Genomic DNA, 22,500 nt, shown 5'->3' with positions numbered 1-22,500 from the left:
CCTTCTGACTGCCAGACGACTGCGCTTACCTCCTGAGCCAATGACACCCACATATAGTTTAATGTAGTTTCTTATGGTTTCATATAGTTTCAATGAAAACGCCACTTCTGGAACTAGAAGAAAAGATTAAATGGGCAAAGGAACACAGATTGGATGGCAAAAGGGCAATGAGGCCTTTAAGACCAGCATCCTGGAGTTGCCTCTTCCCTGTTGTTGCCTCTTCACTGGTGTTGCCTCTTCACTGGTGTTGCCTCTTCCCTGTTGTTGCCTCTTCACTGGTGTTGCCTCTTCCCTGTTGTTGCCTCTTCACTGGTGTTGCCTCTTCCCTGTTGTTGCCTCTTCACTGGTGCTGCCTCTTCACTGGTGTTGCCTCTTCACTGGTGTTGCCTCTTCCCTGTTGTTGCCTCTTCACTGGTGCTGCCTCTTCACTGGTGTTGCCTCTTCACTGGTGTTGTCTCTTCCCTGTTGTTGCCTCTTCACTGGTGTTGCCTCTTCACTGGTGTTGGCCGGTCCTGATCAATGGACGTTGCTAGCTCAGGACCTGTGAGGCTTCTGTTTCTTAAACTAAGCACTCTTTGGATGTATCATCTGGGAGTTCCTTAGACTTCTTGTTCTGTGAAATGTCCTGGTTTACATGTGCAGAATAGTTGGCAGGATTACCTCCTCCAAGGCCTCATCTGGAGGGCGTGTTGACTGATCTCCCTGCGGCCGGGGCTGTGATGTGAGTCGTCAGCAGGTGGATTGAAGCTGCGCTCCAGTCCGGACTCTCCGGCGAGTGTGTAACCTCAGGCATACGTAATCTGTGGATGGCTGCTCCTGCTACCCAAGGTGTGATGGGAATCTTCCACTCCAGCGTAGAAGCCCTCTTCCCTTTATGGTGCGTTTCCCCCGCTATGTCCACAGACAGCCCCTGCTGCCCCCTCCTCTTTCCTCTCCGATAACCTGCCACGTTGGGCTCCCCCCCCCCCCCCCCCTCCCTCACCTCCACGTTCCGGCTCTTTCCGCCAGTCGCGTGGCGCACAGCCGCGCCGGGGTTATCAACCCGCCACGCGGAACGACTTCCCCCGCCTGACCTTCACCGCACGATCTCGTTTCAATTCGGACTTATCGAGCACCCCCCGGCAGCCGGCGCCGTCCCATGATGCTCCGCTCCGATCCCCGGCGCCGTCCGCACGCGCGTCCGCGCCCCTTCCCCTGCCTCCGCTCTCCCCGAAGCGCGGCTTTTGTTTGCCCGCCCCCCCCCCTCCCAGCCCGACCCAATCTCTCCCTGACATTGTTGGAGCATGACTGTCCCCCCAGAGGGGCGTAGATAAGGGCTGCCTCCGCTTCGCGGGTTCCAGCTCTGTGTTTTAATGCTCGCGGGGTGCGATTTGTCTGGCCTCCTCATCCGGGATAACTAGGCCCCAGGAAGGCGCTCCCTCCGTGATGTCATCGGCGTGTTTCCTGCATCGGTGTACCTGTCTCTTTGTTTGTTTTCGTCCTCTGTTCCTCTGTCGGGGGAAGGCCGGGATGTCGAGACCATGACGTGGATCGGGTAATTTAAGTGATTGTGTGATGAGAGAGTGGTTGTGCAGTCAGTCAGCGTGGCAGGTCTTTAGCCCTGTAATTTCACACGTCTCTCCAGGGGACGTGACACACACACTTACACATACTCACACACTCTCTCTCTCACACACACACACACACGCTCTCACACACTCACACACACACACACTCTCACTCTCTCTCACACACACACACACACACACACTCTCACACACACACACACACACACACACACTCTCTCACACACACACACACACACACACACACTCTCACTCTCTCTCACACACACACACACACACACTCTCTCACACACACACACACACACACACACACTCTCACTCTCTCTCTCACACACACACACGCACACACACACACTGTCACACTCTCACACACATGCGCACACACACACACACACACACACTCTCACACTCACATGCTCTCACACACACACACGCGCGCGCACACACACACACACTCTCACTCACACACACACACGCGCACACACTCTCACACTCTCTCACACACACACACACACACTCTCACACTCTCTCACACACACACACACTCACACTCTCTTACACACACGCGTGCACACACACACACACACACACACTCTCACACTCACACGCTCTCACACACACACACACTCACACACTCTCTCACACACACACACACACACTCTCACACTCTCTCACACACGCACACACACACATACTCACACACTCTTCTCTCACACACACACACACACACACACACACACACACTTTGAGCAGTGATGTGTGACAGCAGTCCCAGGGGGATGGGGTTGGTTGGAGGGCAGGTGGAGTTGTGACAGAGAGCGCGATTGCGGGACGGGGTTGTAGTCTGGTTGTCGAGCACGGGCTCGTTGGCCTCCTCTGCCCCGGTTCTCCTGCAGGGAGCGCCTCCTCACCCCCGGTTCTCCTGCAGGGGCGGGCAGGCAGCGGCTCCTCTCCCTGTGATTGGGGTCAGGCTACGGCTCTCCACGCTATCGGCCGTTTGCACACGCCTGCGGAAAAAATAATAAAAATTAAAAAAACGTCCGTTGCTACGCGCCAACTGGAATGTTTAATCGCGTGGAGATTTACAAAGTCAGCTCTTTGCCGAGTTCTCTTTTCTTTTTTTTCCCGAGAGCGAGAACAACAGACGGCGAAAAAGACCTGCCGCTAAAATGCTAAAGGGGGGCAGGGGTGCGCTTCCTGCGCGGAGAATAATTACCCGTGAAGGACAGCTGGAAGTGGGGGAAATTAAAATGAGAGTCCGGCAAATGAGAAAATGATTCATTTTAATCTGCGCTGATTAAATAAGAGGAGGAGGGAAGGGTCCTTGGACTTTTATTCAGCGTGATAGAGTGACAGTCTTCCCTTTCTACCGCTAACGCGATATTAATGTGTGTTTATAGCCCGCCCGGTCTCACCCCCGTATGGCAAATGAGAGTAAGGCGGGGGAAAGATAAGATTGTGATAAGTCAAACCGGAGGATTTGGCCCTGACCTTAATTATGCGGGTTTGGAGTGGAGGACCTTAAGGCACGCGGTTGCTTGCCCTTGTATAAATGGGCTCGTTCCTGGAGCAGATGTTTTATGTTTTATTCACTGTCTAGCTCATAGTGCTCGATTAGCATTAGCGCGCTCAAGCAAGGTGGAATAATTCACTTATTTTAATTGTGATACGAGGAAATATTGATGTTTCCCTGCATTTATAAAACTCTCTGGGTGATTGACTGTCTACTTGAAGTCTCCTTCAGATAATAGGTCTAGTTCTTTTGTAAAATTGTGTTGAAAATATGTGTTGTATTCCCTCATAATACCTGTGTGTTCGTTTGTGCTTTGTTGTTGTTGCTGCTGAAGCTTTCCTTGCCTTCCTTGTTTTCAGCATCTCATGGAGCGTCAGCCAGGGCTTGTACAGGGTTCCCATTTTAGGAGCCCGTAAAGCGATTGAGGAGCACGTCTACTAATTGGGAATGCGTCGGCGTGCTCAGCCTGTGTTAGCGTAGAGCCCTGGTGTCGGTCTGGGTTTTTCTCACGGGCCTGGAGACCAACAGGAAAGCCCAAAGCGCCGGTGGCCAAATGCGGCAGGAAAACGACAGGGGCGAAAGGTGAACACCGAACCCACGGGGTCCCGGGTCGCTCCGGTGCGATTAGAAAGGGAGGGAGTGTGTTTTTCCTGGGCTCTTTGAAGATAAAGCAGCCTCTTCACTTGTGAAGGGGGGGGAGGCACCGTGTGTTTGGACAGGTAGACAGAAACACTCACCTGTGGGGGTCAGACACATCCCCAGCAGGGACAAAGGGGCGGGGCTACTGCGGGACAGGGATTAGAATTTGTCTGACAGCTGTTCAGGACCCCCAAATCCCTGTGATGTGTAAGCACCTCGGGCATAGCCTGTAGCAAAAACTGTGTGTGTGTGTGTGTGTGTGTGTGTGTTTGAGAAAGGAAGAGAGTTTGTGTGAGTGAGTGTGTGTGCTTGTGTGTGTGTGTGTGTTTGAGAAAGGAAGAGAGGTTGTGTGAGCGAGTGTGTTTGCTTGTGTGTGTGTGTGTGTGTGTGTGTGTGTTTGAGAAAGGGAACAAGAGTGTGTGTGTGTGTGTGTGTTTGAGAAAGGGAACAAGAGTGAGTGTGTGTGCTTGTGTATGTGAGAAAGAGAGGGAGTTTGTGTCAGTGAGTGTGTGTGCTTGTGTGTGTGAGAAAGAGAGGGAGTTTGTGTCAGAGTGTGTGTGTGTGTGTGTGTGTGTGTGGTGAGGTTGGTGTTCTGCGTATATGAAGTTGCTAAATAAACAGACGTGCCCTGAATGTGACTGTTGAGAATGAGAGTTATTCTGAGTGAGCTGGTCTCCGGTTTCCTCCTCTTCTGATAGATGATGAAAGGACCCCCCCCCCCCCCCAGTCCTGGATGAAACTGATAATCTTACAGCTTTGAAAAAAAACAAAAACAACAAGAAAAAACTTTTCAAATGGGAAAAAAAGAAACAATTCCACTTAAACGAGGGCATCATGTTCAAAGTCATTCTGAGTCATTGTTGTGACCAATAAGGAATGACCGGCGCAGTAATGCGGGGGTCACCAGCCCAGGTCCTGCACTGCCCCAGGGGCTGCTGGGATTTGTTGTCACTCAGTAGGTAATTGATCAATTAAAGCAGTTTACTATGCAGGTTATGCACTTCACCTGGTTCCCTGGGTCTGCACTGCCTGCTAAGGCCAGGAGCCCTGCAGCTCTCCAGGACCTGGGCCGTCCTGCCCAAGTCTGCTGTAACATATTACAGTCGAGGGTTTAGGGTTTCCCCGGTGTTCGACGCATCCGGCTCTGTACATTAACCGACTCGGATAGTGATTATGTACAGACTCTGTTGGTTACGCAATTCTATGGCAACCAATTAAGTAATAAGTCACATCTATATGAACATATTTTAAATATTTATCATGTTCTGAATTGATTTTTGGTGAGTTATTGTCGGTATTATGCGGTGGAGGCTACAGTAATCCTCATTCTCCTTCACCTGGCCGTTACTGTGGGCCTGTGGATTCAGCTTGTCCAGAGAGTCTTGTGTTCATCTCTGTAAACATGCTGCCCCGTGTTGGCAAATACACTCTATACATGCTGCCTCGTGTTGGCAAATATACTCTATATATATATCCAATACAATACAAATACATGCATGGGTCTGTGTGCCTCACCTTAAGATGCAACATCACCTTTGCACCCCAAATGTGACTCCCAATTCTGTAGTACACACACACACACACACACACACACACACACACTTGGTGCTGACGCACGCTCTCACACAATAATTCTGAAGCACACTGACCACTTTCCCAGTGCCGACATGCACTTGCACCCCGATACTGACACTCTTACCCCATGGTCTCCAAACTGCCACCCTGCCCTGCAGCTGACCCAGTGGGGCAGTCTCGCCCCACACCCCCACCTCAGCAAATAGCCCTGAATGCAAAACAGGCCCATCAGGTGCAGATGACAGCTTGTCAAATATTTCAAACAAACACTTGTGTTTTTTTTTTTTTTTAACTAAAAAGTAATTACACATTTGCTCTCTGAAGGACAAACTGTCACTATGGCGATGACAGTCGCTTCAAAGAAAGGGACAGGGTGGAAATGGCCGCACACACACTCAGGCGCACACACATTGCACACACACACACACACACGCACACACACAGGTTTTTTGTCCTTGTGGTTGGAAGTGTTTCAGAACCAGAGGGAACCTGGAGGATCCTGCAGGGCTGTCGCTTCTGTCCTGGTACTGGAGGCATTCCAACCTTCCCTCCCTCCATCCCTCCTACTCTCCCCCCTCTCTCCTTCTCTCCCTCCTTCCCTCCTTCCTTCTCTGTCTATCTCTCCTTCCCTCTGGCCCTCTCTCCTCTCCCTCCCTCTCCTTTTCTCCATCCCTGTCTCCTTCTCTATTTTTTCTCTCTGTCCCTCTTTCCTTCTCTCCCTCCATCCCTCCCTTCCCCCTCCACTTCCCACGCTCTCATCGTTAACCACTTTGCCCTCCATTAATGTTTATATCACACAGAAAGGCCATTAGCACATGCTAATGTGTTAGCGCTTGATGGCGGGCGTTCTGTTCCCCTGCACAGCTGATACAGGAGCATCTGCCTCCCTGTGTCAGAGACACACTCAGAGGCCCCGGGACTAGCCATATGGGCCAATGGGAAAACACCTTCTCAACTGAAGGCCAACTGAAATGTTTTTGTTAGCAGCAGCTAATTTCCTTTCATGCGCTCGAATCCTCTTTTTCTTTAAATGTTTGCACGGTGGAAGGTACTTATCCAACATCTGAACATAGTTCCTTTTACTTTCATTTACATGTTCAAATATGCACAGTTGGTTGTTTACTGAAGAGATTTGTGTCAAGTACTTTGAGGAGTGCAGTTATAGAGGCACGCCACCTGGGGTTCGAACCTTTGTGCTGCTGACTCAGCATCTTGACCACGGCACCTGCCACTGAGCTTTTCCCAGGATGCACTGCGCTGCTCATTCTCAGTGTCCAGTACAGGCATTCTCCCAAAGTTTCTCTCCTTATTTAGCCTGCCTCTTACCTTAAAAGTTATTAATAAAAAGGCTGCCATCTTTCGCTAAATTCATCATTTCCATTTGAGACAAAATGTCCGTAAAGATACCTAAAGAAAAAGAAAGTGTGTCCTGAACAGCCAGTTGCATGGCCTCTCTTCCTGGGTTTGGGGGTAGGCTTTCTGTTTGGAGACTCACAGGGAAGAGAAAAAGCTGATTTAAAAAGAAGCTGACTTCCTTTAAAAGCGGGCGGGAGATGAAGGAATCCTCTTATGTCAGTAAACTCAGAATAGCTGTGCTGGATACAGCACTTCCTTGGGCTCCAGTTTATGACTGATTTGGTTTCGCTGTAGTTTTGGACTTCTAGCATCGCACACTCTCTCTCACACACACACACACACACACACACACACACACAACCTCAAACCCCGGAGATAAGACCAGGCCTGCTCAGCAGAACCCTGTCGTATGGGGGGGGGTCGTTGAGAAGCCACCCCGGGTGAACACATTCCCTTCCCCGATAGTCTCCTCCGTGTCAGCACTTTGGGGAGAGCTACGTCAGTTGAACGTTGGCTATTTCTTATTTATTTATTTTTTGATCTGGGCTGTGCTGTGGGAGACATTGCGTTGGCACGTTTTGTGTACGATCGCGGTCCCTCTCGTGGAGGAAGGGGAGGAGATGCGTGACTGTGTTCTTGCGTCGTAAACAGCTGTGTCTGCCGTCGCACCGTTCTTTAAGGGCTCCGCCGCACGTTTCCCTCCATCAAGGACTGAAACCGCTGTGATTGGTGGGGGCAGGGTAGTATAATCATAAGGGAACTGGGCTTGAAAACTGAAGGTTGTAGGTTCCATTCCCAGCTGTAACACTGTCATTGTACCCTTGAGCAAGGGACTTAACCTGAATTACTTCAGAATGTATTCAGTATGTACCCGGTATGCATACATCCAGTATGTATCCAGTGTGCATACATATCAGTATGCACTCTATCCAGTATGCATACATCCAGTATGTATCCAGTGTGCATACATATCAGTATGCACTCTATCCAATATGCATACATCCAGTATGTATCCAGTGTGCATACATATCAGTATGCACTCTATCCAGTATGCATACATCCAGTATGCATACATCCAGTATGTATCCAGTATGCATGCATATCAGTATGCACTCTATCCAGTATGCATACATCCAGTATGTATCCAGTATGCATACATCCAGTATGTATCCAGTATGCATGCATATCAGTATGCACTCTATCCAGTGTGCATACATCCAGTATGTATCCGGTATGCATACATCCAGTATGTATCCGGTATGCATACATCCAGTATGTATCCGGTATGCATACATCCAGTATGTATCCAGTATGCATGCTTATTAGTGGATACTGTGTAAAAATGCAGTTGTGGCAGTGGCTCAGGATATGAGTGTCTAAATGGAGGAGTGATTATGACATGAAGGTGGATGGGTTTGTGCACAGAGCTGGCGCCGGTGTGAGATCGTAAGCGTGGGGCTGAACGCCAAATCTGTCTATCCCCACGCAGACGCTGCTTTCTGATTGGCGGGAGTGGACCAGAGGGACGTGCTGATTGGGCGCCGTGGCTTTGCTCTGAAGCGGAGCGGCGTCTCTCTTGGCAACCAGTTCTGGCACGGGCTCAGGCTGAGGAGGCTGGAGGTCACAGGTGTCAGTCAAGAGGTGTGTGTGTGTGTGCGTGCGTGTGTGTGTGTGTGTGTGTGTGTGTGTGTGTGTGTGTGCGTATGTGCGTATGTGAGTGCGTGTGAGAGCCACAGAGAGAGAGAGAGGGCGAGGGAAGTGCGTGTGCATTCATTCATTCAAAAAGCTGCTCAGTGAGAAACAGCCATTTCAAATAAAATGTAAAGAAGTGAAGCCTTTCCCTCTCCTAAAGAAAACCAGGTTCCCTCAGAAACGGATCATTTTACAGTGAGAGGATTTCCCAGGCAGTGTCGGTGGTACAGGCACTGTACTGTATGTGTACTTGTATATACATGTGTCTGGGCCTGTATGCTGTCTGTATGCAGTGTAATGGCAATGTGTCAGGGTGACCCCTGTGGAATCCGACCCCCACACCCCTCTTCTCCCCTGTCAGCTCAGACAGTGCTAGGAGGGGGGGGAGGGAGGGGGGCCACGCCCTGCTGTCACTCATCTGTCTCCCTGACGACATTCCCCAACGCGGGGTGAGGGGTTTGTGCTGGAGGAGCCCAGCACACCTTACGGTGTGTGTGTGTGTGTGTGTGTGTGTGTGTGTGTGGGTGTGAGAGAGAGAGAGAGAGTGCGTTATTATGTCTGCCTCTCGTTGTCCCCTCATTCTCTCTTTCTCTCCCTCGTGTTTCCGCAGAATCGAGTTTCTCCTTCAATCAGATGTCGTTCTGCCTGGCCGAGCTGCACTTGTGGTCCTCGAAGAGCGCCTTGCATGTCAGCGGTAATTAATCTGCTCGTCTGCTCGGCGTTCGGTCCTCTCCCACTTCCCCCCTCTATTCAGGCCCGTTTTAACCCAGGGCGATTGAGACAGAGCACCTCAGTCAGAAGCATAGAGGAGGTGTCACACACCGGATTCAAACCCGGGAACCTCTCCTCTGTCGGTGTGGTGATGCAGCCACACACTGCATGCTGTGCGGAAGCTTATGACCTGTGACTCGGAGGTCCATAATAATAATGATAATGATAATGATGATGAAACATGCTATATGTGAGGCACTTCTTATAGACCCCAGGTTAGACTAGAAGGTACACAGATTTGTCAAAGATAAACAATCATAAAAGCTACGCTAAAGGCAACGCCATACAGTTGTGTTCAAATAAATAGCAGTGCGTTAAAAAAAGTTAATAAAGTTTCAATTGCTTTTAGTTCCTTATTTCAAATGTAGTGGAAACATTACACATTAAATTCCAAATCAAAGCATTAACTAATTTTATCGAGTCTGCGTTATTCTTTTACAGGAAGCAAAGAAAAGGAATATTAATCTGTTAAAAAAAATGGCAGTGTCGACATTTTTGTCTTCAAACTAAAACGAAGACATTTTTAACGGTTTAACTTTAAATTACTGAACTAATATCTAGTTGCCTAACCATTGTTTTTGATAACTGCTGCGCATCTGTGTTGCATCGAGTCAACCAACTTCTGCAACCTAGAAGCAGGTATTTCAGCCCAGGATGAACAGACTACCTTCCACAGTTCCTGTGAATTTTTGGGTTTTGTTTCAGGAACTGCATCTTTAATGTCACCCTGCAAGTTTTCAATGGGGCTGAGGTCGGGGGATTGAGCAAGCCACTCCATTACCTCAGTCCTTTTTGTCTGGAACCAAGATGTTGCTCGCTTACTCATGTGTTTGGGGTTGTTGTCTTGCTGAAACACCCATTTCAGGGGCATTTCCTCTTTGGCATACGGTAACAAGTCTCTTGAAGTATTTTGATGTATTCAAACTGATCCATGATCCTGGTATACGAACCCAACACCATAGTATGAAAAACATCCCCATACCATGATTTCTGCGCCACCATGCTTCACTGTCTTCACAGTGTACTGTGTCTTGAATTCAGTACCTCGGGGTCGTCTGACGTACTGTCGACGACCACTCGACCCGAAAAGAACAATTTTACTCTCATCAGTCCACAGAATGTTACGCTATTTCTCTTTGGACCAATCAATGTGTTCCTTGGCAAATTTTAACCGATTCTGCACATGCCCTTTTTTCAACAATGGTGCTTTACAGGGGCTTCTTGCTGATAATTTAGCTTCGATCAAATGTCAGGTAATTGTAGATCATCTTTCTGGAGCTGATGAATGGCTGAATCTTTGCCATTCTGTCTATTCTTCGATCCATTTTAACAGTAGTTGCTTGTTTTCTTCCGCGTATTTCGGGTTTTTGTTGCCATTTTAAAGCATTGGTGATCATTTCACCCGAGCATTCTATAATTTCCTGCACTTCTTTATACGTTTTCCAATCAACTTATTAATGAAATTACGTTGTTCCTCCGAACAATGTTTGGAACGGCCCATTTTACTTAGCAATTCAGAAGGAAATATAATTTATAACAATGTGTGAAACATTTGCTTCCCTTCTTCCTTCATAAAGGACAATTAATGACACCTGTTTTTTCACACAATTAATAAATTATCTAATTAATCTCCACACTGCCATTATTTTGAAGACGCCCCTCTCAATGAATGAGTCAATTACTCAGAACAAGCAGCGTGCATGTCATGACAGTTGGGTCTGTTGTTTTTCTATTACACTAATACATCTACAAGTAAATTATTTGCCATGCAGAAATATCACTACTAGTAATAACAGTGTTTCATCAGGTTACTGATGTTGTACTGCTATTTTCTTGAACACAGCTGTACTTGCCAAACCAATCGCATCATTAACCATCAAAACTATACATACGGACAAAACTATACATACTTTTATACTTAAAATCCTTTTTATGGCCAAAATAATGAGAGCAGGAGCCAGATTGATGTTTGCGCATATTTGCCTGTTAATGTTTGGAACTAAGACTTACAGTGAGCCACATTTTCAGTTCAAGTCTATGGCCACCCTGGAAAGTCTGTGTGCTGGTTTATTTATGTAGGGCGGCCTGTAGCATAGTGGTTAAGGTACATGACTGCGACCTGCAAGGTCGGTGGTTCGATCCCTGGTGTAGCCACAATAATATCCACACAGCCATTGGGCCTTTGAGCAAGGCCCTTAACCCTGCATTGTTCCAGGGGAGGATTGTCTCCTGCTTAGTCTAATCAACTGTTCATCACTCTGGATAAGAGCGTCTGCCAAATGCCAATAATGTAATGTATTCGTTGGGTGCTCTATAATTTAACAGTCAAGATTGTTCTTGTCAAGAAATTTTGGCAAACGTGAACTCTTTGCCCTGCAGGGACAGACAGAATGCGTGTGCAGTTTTCACTCCTCAGACGGGCGCAGGTTACATTACATCACCTTATATGTTTTGGTGGCCTCTAGCTGACACTTTTATCCAAAGCGACTTTCAGTTAATTCGACGAGGCAGGGGACAATCCCCCCTGGAGCAATGCAGGGTTAAGGGCCTTGCTCAAGGGCCCAACAGCTGTGCGGATCTTATCGTGGCTACAGCGGGGATCGAACCGCCGACCTTGCGGGTCCCAGTGCCTTAACCACTACGCTACAGCCTGCCCCCTTTAAATACCCAGCCGGGGCCCCGGTCCGGTGGGGGTCCTCCGGGGTTTGCCGATGACAGCCGGCCGGTTAATTAACACCGGTGTACCATACAGAGGGCTGCCTTCTGCAGCTCTCCAAGGCTGCCCAGCTCCCTGCCTGGGAACCCGGTGACGGCAGTGACTAAAATCAAATGAAACGAAATCATGAAATAAGGCGGTGATTAAAGTAAGTAAATAACTGTGTGCTGTCAGTGTGTGACTGCGTCTCCTCTCTCAGCCAGGCGGCAGCAGTCAGAAAGGCTGGTCTCAGCAGTTTGTGTGCGGGGCGCGGGGCGGGTGGGGCCGTCCCGGGGGGGTTGGGGGGGTGGGATGGCTGTCTTTATTAATACCCGGCTCACCCCCTCGCCCCGCAGCTCCCAGCAGCCTTATCTCTGCCTCTGTGCAGGCAGATGGAGCTGGACATGGGCAGATAATGATTGTTTATCCTGCGGTGCGAAATTGCTGATCTGACCACTTCTAACAGGCACACTGTTCATTTCTCTCTCTCTCTCTCTCTCTCTCTCACGCTCACTCTCTTTCCCTCTTCTCTCTTTCTCCCTCCCTCACTCTCTTTCCCGCACTTTCTTTCTCTCTCCCGCTCTCTCCCTCCTCTTACAGATACAGATATTGGCACGTACCAGTACTATGACAAAGGAGAGCCAGGTAAATATACACACATTTATATAGAGTGTTTATGTGAGTCTAGTATCCTCCCTTCATCTGTGAATATCTGTGTCTCCCATTGATAAGAATGAGCAGGTGCAGCTCCCCCCAGGCACACACACACACACACACATATACATACACACACGCACATTCACACATATACACATACACACAAACATATATATACACACAGACACACACATATATACACACACACGCACATTCACACATATACATATACATACACATACACACATATATATACACACAGACACACGCACACACACACACACACACACACACACACACACACACACACACAGGGCCCATGGCCTGGCAGCCCAGCCAGACGAGTGTGTCCCAGAGAATCGCCTCCATTTCCCGCGCCTGTGTTCCAGTGATCAGGGCCTCATCTGGGCAGCTCATCAAAAGAGACATCAGTCACTCCTCTCTCAAACGACCACCATCTTGTGCACAGATACATTTACCTGTTTGATGACTGTAGACTGCATACACACCTTCTGTACTTTTTTTAGAGAATGTGCCAAGCGTAGGGTTTTCTGAGGACCATTTCCTCCCTCTGTACCGTGTCCAGGCTCTTATTGGCCGGTCTCAGGCTGCCTCCCGGTCCAGCTGCCTGTGTTCTGGTGTGTGGTGCACAGGCCTGGCTTCAGGAGCAGGGAGTAAAGGGCACTCGCACCAGAGAATTAAATAAGCCCCGAGTGGGAGAAAGAGAAGACAAGCAAGTGCTCTGTGTGACGGGTATAGAGGATGACCTCTCTGTGTGCATTGTCTTTTACACCTGAAAGATGGCCGCTAACTTTACTCAAAGCTGAGTACATTTTAAATAAATTAGTTTTCATTTATTTTATTTTTTTATTAATTTTTTTAAGCTTTATTCAAGTGATCCTGATCCTGAGTTGGGATACTGCACTGATACTGCTCTGTCACATTATTAATGTCAATCGATTTATTGCCTGGGCCCTTTTAGCTCATATTAATATTAATATTTAGGTAAAATTGGGGGAAGCTTCATGTGGTGGGGATGCACAGAACCTTGATTTGGGTACGAGCAGAATGTTCTACACGCTGGAGATAGTTAATCATACCTCTGATGTGAGAATTAAAAGGATAATGCTCTTTTCTCAGAATCCTCTAGATTTTAACGGCCCACACGTTTTTCATATCGTGCTGGAGCTTTTGATTTGTGTTCCATACTAATTCGAGTAATTTTGGTACAATTATGCATATTTTTGGCTGCTATTGGTCTGTAAAACGATTTCCCACGTGACGCGATGTATGGTTTTGCGTAATTATCGGATGCCGTTGTTAAATGGTAACACAGAGAGCTGACCACAGGAAGGGGGGGAGGGGGAATTGGGCTCTGCTGCCGGAGACTTGTCAGAGCTGACATCACTGCTCTTAGCGAACGATTTGTGGGCGTTTTAGATGCTATAACCAGAAAGAGAAGGCAAATGTGTGTGGGCCTTTTATTCAAGCCAGACGCTCAGTTTTTGAAGTTGGGCTCTTTTTCCTTCCTATGGTTAAATGTACCTGAAGAGCACACACTGTAGCTTCTCTCTGTCTCTGAACTGTGTGATTAAGAATGGAAACAGAGAGTCGTGTTTCTGAGCCTGGAGAGCGGGAATCCTGGGTGAGTTTTCCGGCCTGTCTCCGAGCTCATCCCGCCTGGCTCCTCTAATAACGCCCTTCCCTGGATCTGCAGAGCCGCTCCAGAGTCTGATTTCCCTTCCAGTCCACCGTTCTGTAGTGACGGCTCTCTCCCGCAGAAATCCCCCTAATTCAGGAGGATCACTGGAGCATCGCTTGATAACTGGGAGGAGGAAGAAGGGATGAGGGGAGGAGAAATGGGGAGGGAGGAAATGAGAGGGGGATGCGGAGAGGGGAGAGAAAGCACCGACTCTCCTGCGGAATTAAAATCGCTGAAATTTCACGTTGTGTTCGACTGGTAATTACACGGTGTCCGTGCGCGCGCCCTCATACACGTGAATGTACGTGTAAATATATCCGTGTGCGTGCGTGTGCATGCGTGTGTGTGTGAGAGAGAGAGAGTGAGACTGGTCGTTCGGTTACTGGTTTCCCCCACCAGAGGGAGCACCAGATTCATGGTAAGTATGAATGGGGTCACCCCCCCCCACCCTCAGCAGGTGCCTCATGGAGCGAGGGGGGTGGAGGAGTCTGGGTCGCCGGTGTATCATAATGTCACCTTATCTGATTGTTACTCTGGATCCCGGAGGTGCCTCCGGCAGGGCTCACTTCCTGTTTTTTTGGGGTTGTTTTCGGGGTGGGGGCGGGGGGCGGGCGACTGGAGGTGAGGCCAGGGTAGCAGGGGCGTACGGGACACCTCCTCTGGGTGTGGCTGCAGTGGATTGTGGGTAGTTGACTGGCGTGGCGGGGAGGTTCCGGATTGTTCCACCATGGATACAAATGCGCAGCTCGCACGCCTGGCACATGCAAATGCCCCTGCTGCTGACGCACGGGCCGGCTCTGACCCTGTCTGTGTCTGTGTCTGTGTTCCAGTGAACCCCACCGACCACCACTACTTCACTGAGAAGCAGCACTTTACCGAGAGTAAGTCATGCTGCTATATTACACACACACATGGATGCACATGCACGCACACACACACACACGCAGATACACACAAATATACACGCACAAACACATGGATACACACACACACACACACGCAGATACACACAAATATACACGCACAAACACATGGATACACACACACACCCACACACACACACGCAAACGGACAAACACACGGTTACAGACACACACAATAAAAACTCTTAGCCTGGGCATACCAGCACTTACTGCACTTAATGTTTACTTCTTCTGACTCCAACACGTTCCAGTGTTGCCCCCTGTTAAACAGTTAAACAGTAATATACAACACTACAGTGCAATTTAAATTAAATAAAGAGTCTGACTTGGGGATTCTTAGCGGGAGGGTTCTCTGTCTCCACACCGCTTCATTAAGGCCAAAAGCACGTATGGCCGCCTTCCAGAAATAGCTGCATTTCTCTAACCTGTGCTACTGAACCATCCTGCTGAATGCAAAACCGCTTATCAGGAGAAAAAACACTGCCCCTGCCCCTCACACAAGCACACACGCACGCACACACACACAGACACACACACGCACACACCCACACGCACGCACACACCCACACACGCACACATGCACGCACACACACACGCACACACACACGCACCTCTTGTTCATTTACATGCATTTATTTACATGCTCGCTCACTCAAATGAGGGACAATGTCTTAATGGTTTGTTAAAACGAAGGAGAAACATTTTGGGTTTGTTTTTGCTCTTAAATCTCTTCACATTGATGCTGTTATAAATGCACATTGAGTGTTTTTTCTTTTCTGGGCTGGAGGGAGGGAAGGTGTGGACTGAGACCTTATGGGAAATCACAATGCTTTTCTAAAGTTGAGTGAATCATTTCATGTGGATAATTAAATGTGTCACCAGTTCACCTTCATTTCCTGAAGTCAAAATGCTCTTTGAGTTGGCTCATGTTTGCTCATGTTCCTCAGACTTCTAAGGTATGAGCAGAACAAAGCAGATTTGATGTTTAGCAGACAATCAGTGAAGTAGCCTAAATGCACAATAAGCTGGTTCCTTTATGTGTGTGTCTGTGCGTGTGTGCGTGTGTGTGTATCTCTTTGTCAGTACTGGGAAACAAACACTTTTCTAACATGGTCCGTGGCCATAGACCAATATGGATAAGGTGCTTGAAACGGCTAGAACGGGGTTTAAAGCCAAAACCACACATTTTTGGAATGTTTATTGATCCACTGTGATTATTAGACATTTTATGATGACAGCCTTCAGGTTACCTAAAACTGTCCTAATAAAATTATGTAATTCAAGAAATGCAAAGGCTAAGCTAACATGCCCGGCGGCCATTTTTGCCTCTGATGCGTAGCTACCGTTCTGCACCAGGGTGGCTCAGATCCAGCAGAACCAGAGAGGGGGATTCTGGGGCTTGTAGTCTGTAGTTTGTAGCCATGCAAGGTCTGAATAGTTGCCTCTGAATAGCTGGCGCCAGCTTTGCCTTTTCACTGTGAGGAGCGAGTGAGGATGGCTCCCCAGCAGAGATCAGTGCCGGGGATTCTGGGATCTCTGAAATCTGTGTGCGTGAGTCTGTATCCTCCCCGGCTTAACGCTGGTCTGTGTCCCCCACATGCCATACAGTGGGTTGTGGGATCCCTGGTCCTCCGCTCCCACCTGACCCTCACCTGCCCACCCCCCCCCCCCCCCCCCCCGCCCCCGCTGACCTCTGACCCCCCTTTCTCTCCCCCCTTCAGCTCGAGGGCTCAGCTGGACTCCCAGGAACTCCCGTCCTGAGAAACTGCGCGACTCCCTGAAGGAGCTTGAGGTATCTGTTTTACATTCCCTTTTTTTAAACGACAAACAAGCGCATTCTCCTCTTCCCCTCCTCCCCCCGAGCGGCTGTGTGTTTCTGGGCGCCCTCTGTCAACAGGGGGGATATTTGAGGGGATCAGGGAGCGGGGAGCTGCAGGTAAAGCGGAGCACAGACCCCGCTTTGTGTGTGCGCCCCACGCTAATCTCTCCTACCCTCCCCGTCTGAAACCAGAAACAGCCCCACACCCCTCCCCACCGCCACTACCCCCGCCAACCTGCCCCAGCTGTGCTGACTGGGCCCTGGGAGCAGCTGACCTCTCTCACTCCCTCTCTCTCTGTCTCTCCCTCACTCTCCCATCCCTCTCCCTCTCTCCCTGTCATCCCTCTATCTCTGTCTTTCCCCTTCATTAATTTCTCTCTCATCCATCTTTCCCCTCATCTCTTTCTCCCTCATCTCTCTCTCTCCCTCCCATCCCTCCCTCTCTCTCATCTATCCCTCTCTCTCTCTATCTCTCTCTCCCTTTCTCATCCCCTTCTCTCTCTCTCTCATATCCCCCTCTCTCTCTCATCCCTCTCTCTCTCTCTCTCAGGAGCTGCTGCAGGTCAGCCCGTGTGTTGGCTGCCGATGGAGGAACACACGCTCCTGTCAGGTAGCCTCACCTATGACCTTTGACCTATCACTGCCTACCCTCTACACCTGTACCCCACAAACACAGCTGCCCACAGAGTCAGGTTCTTACTGTGGGGAGAGCAGGGGAACACAGTACAGACTCCACCTCCACACTTTTACCCCACGAACACAGCCTCATCTACACCCGTACCCCATAAACACTGGGCCACCAACACTGTCCTTCCTCCTGTGGATTGTGTGTGCATTTCAGATGTGTGAAACGTGTGCTAGTTTCTGTTGTTCTTGTTCATGTTATGTGCAGTGAGTTTATATGTGACTACTGTGAATCAGGCCTAACTGCCTCTGCCTTTGTGGCCAGCTTTGAGTTTTCACTGTAAACCTGTGATATTTGTGTGTGTGTGTGTGTGTGTGTGTGTGTGTGTGTGTGTGTGTGTATGTGTGTATGTGTGTATGTGTATATGTGTATATGTGTATATGTGTGTGTGTGTGTGTGTAATGTGCGTACGTGTGTGTGTGTGTGTGTGTGTGTGTGTGTGTGATCGTCTGTGTAATGTATGTGTGTGTAATTGTGTGTGTGTGTGTGTAATGTGTGTGTGTGTGTAATGTGTGAGTGTGTGTGTGTAATGTGTGTGTGTGTGTGTGTGTAATGTGTGTGTGTGTAGATGCTGCTCAGCTCGGGGGTTCTGGTGACGCTGGGTCTGAGCGGGGCGCAGCTGGAGAGGGTGTGTGTGGACCGGGCCCTGGCAGGACGGCTGGGTGCCGACACCATCAGCGACGGTGAGTCCTGCCCGCACGCGCTCAGAAGGGACCGCGTAGCCACAGGTAATTGACAGTAAATCCTCCGTCCCTGCGCCTCCTGGGAGGGCCGGAGGAGCAGGAGTGGGCGGTTTCTCCTGCTCTCCTCCTCTCTGGGGCCTCCGCTGCCGTGGTGACGGGGGGGGTGGGGGAGACTGTGGCAAACCCCACTAATTGTTTTACCATCAATTACTGTTTATGGCCCTCGTTCCTCCATCTTAATCACCTGGCACCTGAGAGTACCCCGCCCTCCCCACAGCGAGGCTAATTACAGGGAGAGGAGCCGGAATGGCCACTGGGGGGGACCCCGCTCCACCTGTTCACTGCTTCAGAGTGCGTTCGCGCAAACAGGCACGCAATGGCGCCGAAGGGTGCTGGGGAGAGGCGGGCTGGCCCACTCAGAGCTTTCTGAGGTCAAAGGTCACGTTCTGAGGGAGGGGTGTGTCGAGGATCTGTCAGAAGTACTGTTGAAGAGCTGTACTTGCTTACTAAATATTTCTAAACCGCTAATGAGCTAACGTTTCAGGGGATTTGTTTGCTATTAATTAGTACAGTTCAAATAATGCCCAGTTTTAGATCCTTAATTACACTATAAATTATGAATTTAGCATTCAAGCAATAATTTTATAATTACGTCATTATAAAAAATCTGCCATGTGATTCTTTAATATTGAAATATTGTGGTATGAACTGCAGTAACAAGACCTATAACTTTCAGACAGATGGCTCAAGTGATTTATATCTTCATACTCATATTCATATTTTCATGCTATTGCTGCATTAATAGTTTTATTTGAACTTTATTTGAACTGTATTACCACAGCTATCCTATGATACTTATTACAAATGGTATTAATATTAAGATGTTTTTGTTTAGTTCATTTAAGTATTAATTACAGCTTTATAGACGTTCTGTTAACAACTGAAGTGTGAGTGTTTGGACACTTTGAAATTTGATGAATTTATTTTAATTTCCTCTTTTTAATGTGATTTACTGTCTTTAAACCTGAAACACATAATTGTAACATTTGGCATACCATTTTTAATGTACCATCTTAAATTTTAAACCTGAGGTACAGCAATGTTTCAAGCCAAAAGAAGGAAATCCGAACTGAATATATTAAATTTTCAGTGTTTAATTGGTTTCATAAACAGATTAATCTCCGCGAGAGGGCTTAATTGCTTTATCACTGCGCACGGAGCTTGCGCACAGTTTAGCTGGATCAAGTAATATTTCCTCTCTCCAGCTTTGAAAGCCAGCAGCCTTCAGGCGGTTGTCTGTCAGACTAGTAAAACAGCTCCAGCCTTCTGCAGTGTCTGTGCTGTGAGCTCCAGTGTGGAGGGGATTCTGGGAAATGTCAGGAATAAGCTCGACGTTTAAGTGTTGCGTTTGCGAAATCGCAAGGCAGGAAACGGGCTCGGTTTCTTTCCCTCTCCTTCAGAAGTAGCTGAAACAGGACTGAATACGGACTTTATTTGTTGATGTCAGTTGAGAGAATGAGTTTGTTTTGGATCTGAATTTTATAGACATGATGATGTCAAAGGGACTTCCTTGTATGAATGCTTCTGGAAGTTTTAATGGTTAATTCTGCACCACCCTCCTGGGCTTATCAGTTTAATAAAGTAAACTGTAAACCTTTTCATTTTGTAGTCCCTCCTTTTTCATGCAGGCATGTGTAAGTTTTTGCTCAATGTACGTGTGTGTGTGTGTGTGTGAGTGAGTGAGTGTGCACTCATGTACATATGTGAGTGTGTGCGCTCATGTACATGTGTGAGTGTGTGTGTGTGTGTGTGTGTGTGCGTGTGTGTGTGCGCGTGCAGGTTTTTACACTTGTGTTTTGTGTGTAGTTGCAGTGTCAGGTGTTGACCTGTGCTGTTGGTGTCTCTCTCTCTCTCCCAGCGGTGATCACTGACAGGTTCCTGCTCCTCTCCTTCGTGGAGAAGAACAAGGTGTGTCTGGTGCACCTGCCCAAGAAGACTCAGGGCTCCCCGGATCTGAGCAGACGGGCGGACAAGCTCTCCTTCTCCGAGCTCAAGGTAACACTCCATCTCCTGGGAACATCACCAGCTCACCCTGCTGTTTCTGCTTCATTAGCAGTAGGATAGGTTATTTCAGTGAGGCAGAATAATAGCAATAATAATAATCATGATACATGGCACTTAAATGGCTCCATTCATTGTTTTCACAGTGAAAGGTAGACGCACAGCGGCCATTTTGCCCCAGAGCACTTTCCACACTGTAGCTGTGCCGGAGAGGGGGGAAATTATTGAGCCAATTAAACTTTAGCCCGGATTCATTCAACGTTTCTACTTAACTTTGACTCAGTCTGGAGCAAAGGTTAAGGACGAAGGCTGATTGAATCCGCTCCTGAGGCTCGAGAGCTCCGTCTTTACGCTCGACTTTTTCTTACTTCAGTTAATAGGTGAAATTGTACCTTTCTAAAAGGACTCAGCGGCAATTTCCTGAAACGCACCCGCCCCCCCCCCACCCCCTCCCCCTCCCCTCACCCCCTCCCCCTCCCCTTCCTCTCTTAGCCACCTGAGACCCAACCAGAAATGCGACCGTAATAACACAGCGACTCTGATTTTGTCCTGTGAACGCTCTTGTGAACACTTTAGAATATAATTTCATCTCTTAATGGGCCGTTGTGTTCCTCCCGCATTAACAAGTACCAGAACAAGTGCACAAATGAAATAAGGACATTGCTGCTCAATAACTTGTGTGTAGGTTTATTTAAACAAGTATTTAAACAAGTCAATGGTGGCAGTTCAGCCCCCCACACCACTACCCATGGTTATTTTTAGGGAGGTGTGCTCAGTTGAAAACATTAAGCTATGGAGACAGGTTTGGCGGGAGTGATAGCAAACTGCCCAGTTGGACTGGTGTGGAATCAGGTCATAGACACATAGACACACAGTATTTGTAGAGTTGGACTGGTGTGGAATCAGGTCATAGACACACAGTATTTGTAGAGTTGTACTTGGTGTGGTATCAGGTCATAGACACACAGTATTTGTAGAGTTGTACTTGGTGTGGAATCAGGTCATAGACACACAGTATTTGTAGAGTTGTACTTGGTGTGGAATCAGGTCATAGACACACAGTATTTGTAGAGTTGTACTTGGTGTGGAATCAGGTCATAGACACACAGTATTTGTAGAGTTGTACTTGGTGTGGAATCAGGTCATAGACACACAGTATTTGTAGAGTTGTACTTGGTGTGGAATCAGGTCATAGACACATAGACACACAGTATTTGTAGAGTTGTACTTGGTGTGGAATCAGGTCATAGACACACAGTATTTGTAGAGTTGTACTTGGTGTGGAATCAGGTCATAGACACATAGACACACATAATGTTTGTAGAGTTGTAGTTGGTGTGGAATCAGGTCATAGACTGACAGTATTTGTAGAGTCGGAGTTGGTGGAGAGTCAGTCATTAGCACAAATGCACTAACAGACCAGAAGTACCCTGTAATTGGTGGGATTTCTTTCGCGTTGCGGCGTTTATTCTGCTTACGCCGGCGTGAGAGGAACGGACTGAGAAGGGGGGGGCGGGGCGGGGTCAGACCTCATCCGCTCCGAGAAATTGAGATCTATTTTCTCTCTCTCTTTTTTTTTTCTTTGCTCTCCTCCAAAATTTGGGCAGCCCATAAATTTGGCCGAGGTTTGATTGGGTTTTTTAAAGCCATTAACCCCGTTTTAATGGCCGGAGCCGAGAGTGGGGGGGGGGGGGCGGGGGAGAGATCACAATTTGGATGAGGCCTGATTATTCTCCAAATACAATAAATAAATGCATGGGGGCCCTGAACAGCCATCGCACTCTGGCATTATGGCATTACTGTCTGCCTTTGTGGAGGTGCGGGCGGGGGTATGAAAGCAATCTGTCCGGCAGAGGGGCCGGCTCCAGAAGACCGGCCCTGATAAGAGGACCCCCTGGCCTCGGCTGCTGTTTGGTCCAGTAGTCTAAGCTTTGAGTCTAATCCCCTAGAAAGTGGTTTGATTATTGCTGACCAGCAAACGCGGGCGATGGCAAGTTGCAGTAGGAAGGGGGAGAAAACAAAAAAAAAAAACCACCACAAAGATCTGCCGTCAAAGTCTATTTTTATTTCGCTCGCCTTGTTTATTTATTTTATTTGTTTACGTATCCCGCTATTTAGGCCCGTGAAATGTATTGCGGCGGGAACCCTCGCCCGGTTTTATTTG

At 48.4% G+C, this 22,500-nt stretch overlaps 1 protein-coding gene across 3 annotated transcripts in view; it reads left to right on the top strand.

The window, feature by feature from the left end:
• wdpcp (WD repeat containing planar cell polarity effector) overlaps positions 1-22,500 on the top strand; it is a 66,687-nt gene that overhangs the window by 15,632 nt on the left and 28,555 nt on the right. For 2 of the 3 annotated variants that reach the window (XM_061228214.1, XM_061228212.1), the window contains exons 2-9: positions 8,138-8,289; positions 8,951-9,034; positions 12,407-12,451; positions 14,996-15,046; positions 16,810-16,880; positions 17,458-17,517; positions 18,161-18,275; positions 20,194-20,330. In XM_061228214.1, the coding sequence (XP_061084198.1) occupies positions 8,974-9,034; positions 12,407-12,451; positions 14,996-15,046; positions 16,810-16,880; positions 17,458-17,517; positions 18,161-18,275; positions 20,194-20,330 (540 nt within the window). In that variant the 5' untranslated portion in view covers positions 8,138-8,289; positions 8,951-8,973. Of the gene's footprint in view, positions 1-8,137; positions 8,290-8,714; positions 8,829-8,950; positions 9,035-12,406; positions 12,452-14,995; positions 15,047-16,809; positions 16,881-17,457; positions 17,518-18,160; positions 18,276-20,193; positions 20,331-22,500 lie in introns of those variants that run through there. The other variant, XM_061228213.1, reaches the window with a different exon arrangement.

This window comes from Conger conger, chromosome 18, assembly GCF_963514075.1.
Source record: "Conger conger chromosome 18, fConCon1.1, whole genome shotgun sequence".
NCBI classification, from domain to species: Eukaryota; Metazoa; Chordata; class Actinopteri; order Anguilliformes; family Congridae; genus Conger; species Conger conger.
This window is presented reverse-complemented; position numbering and strand designations above follow the sequence as displayed.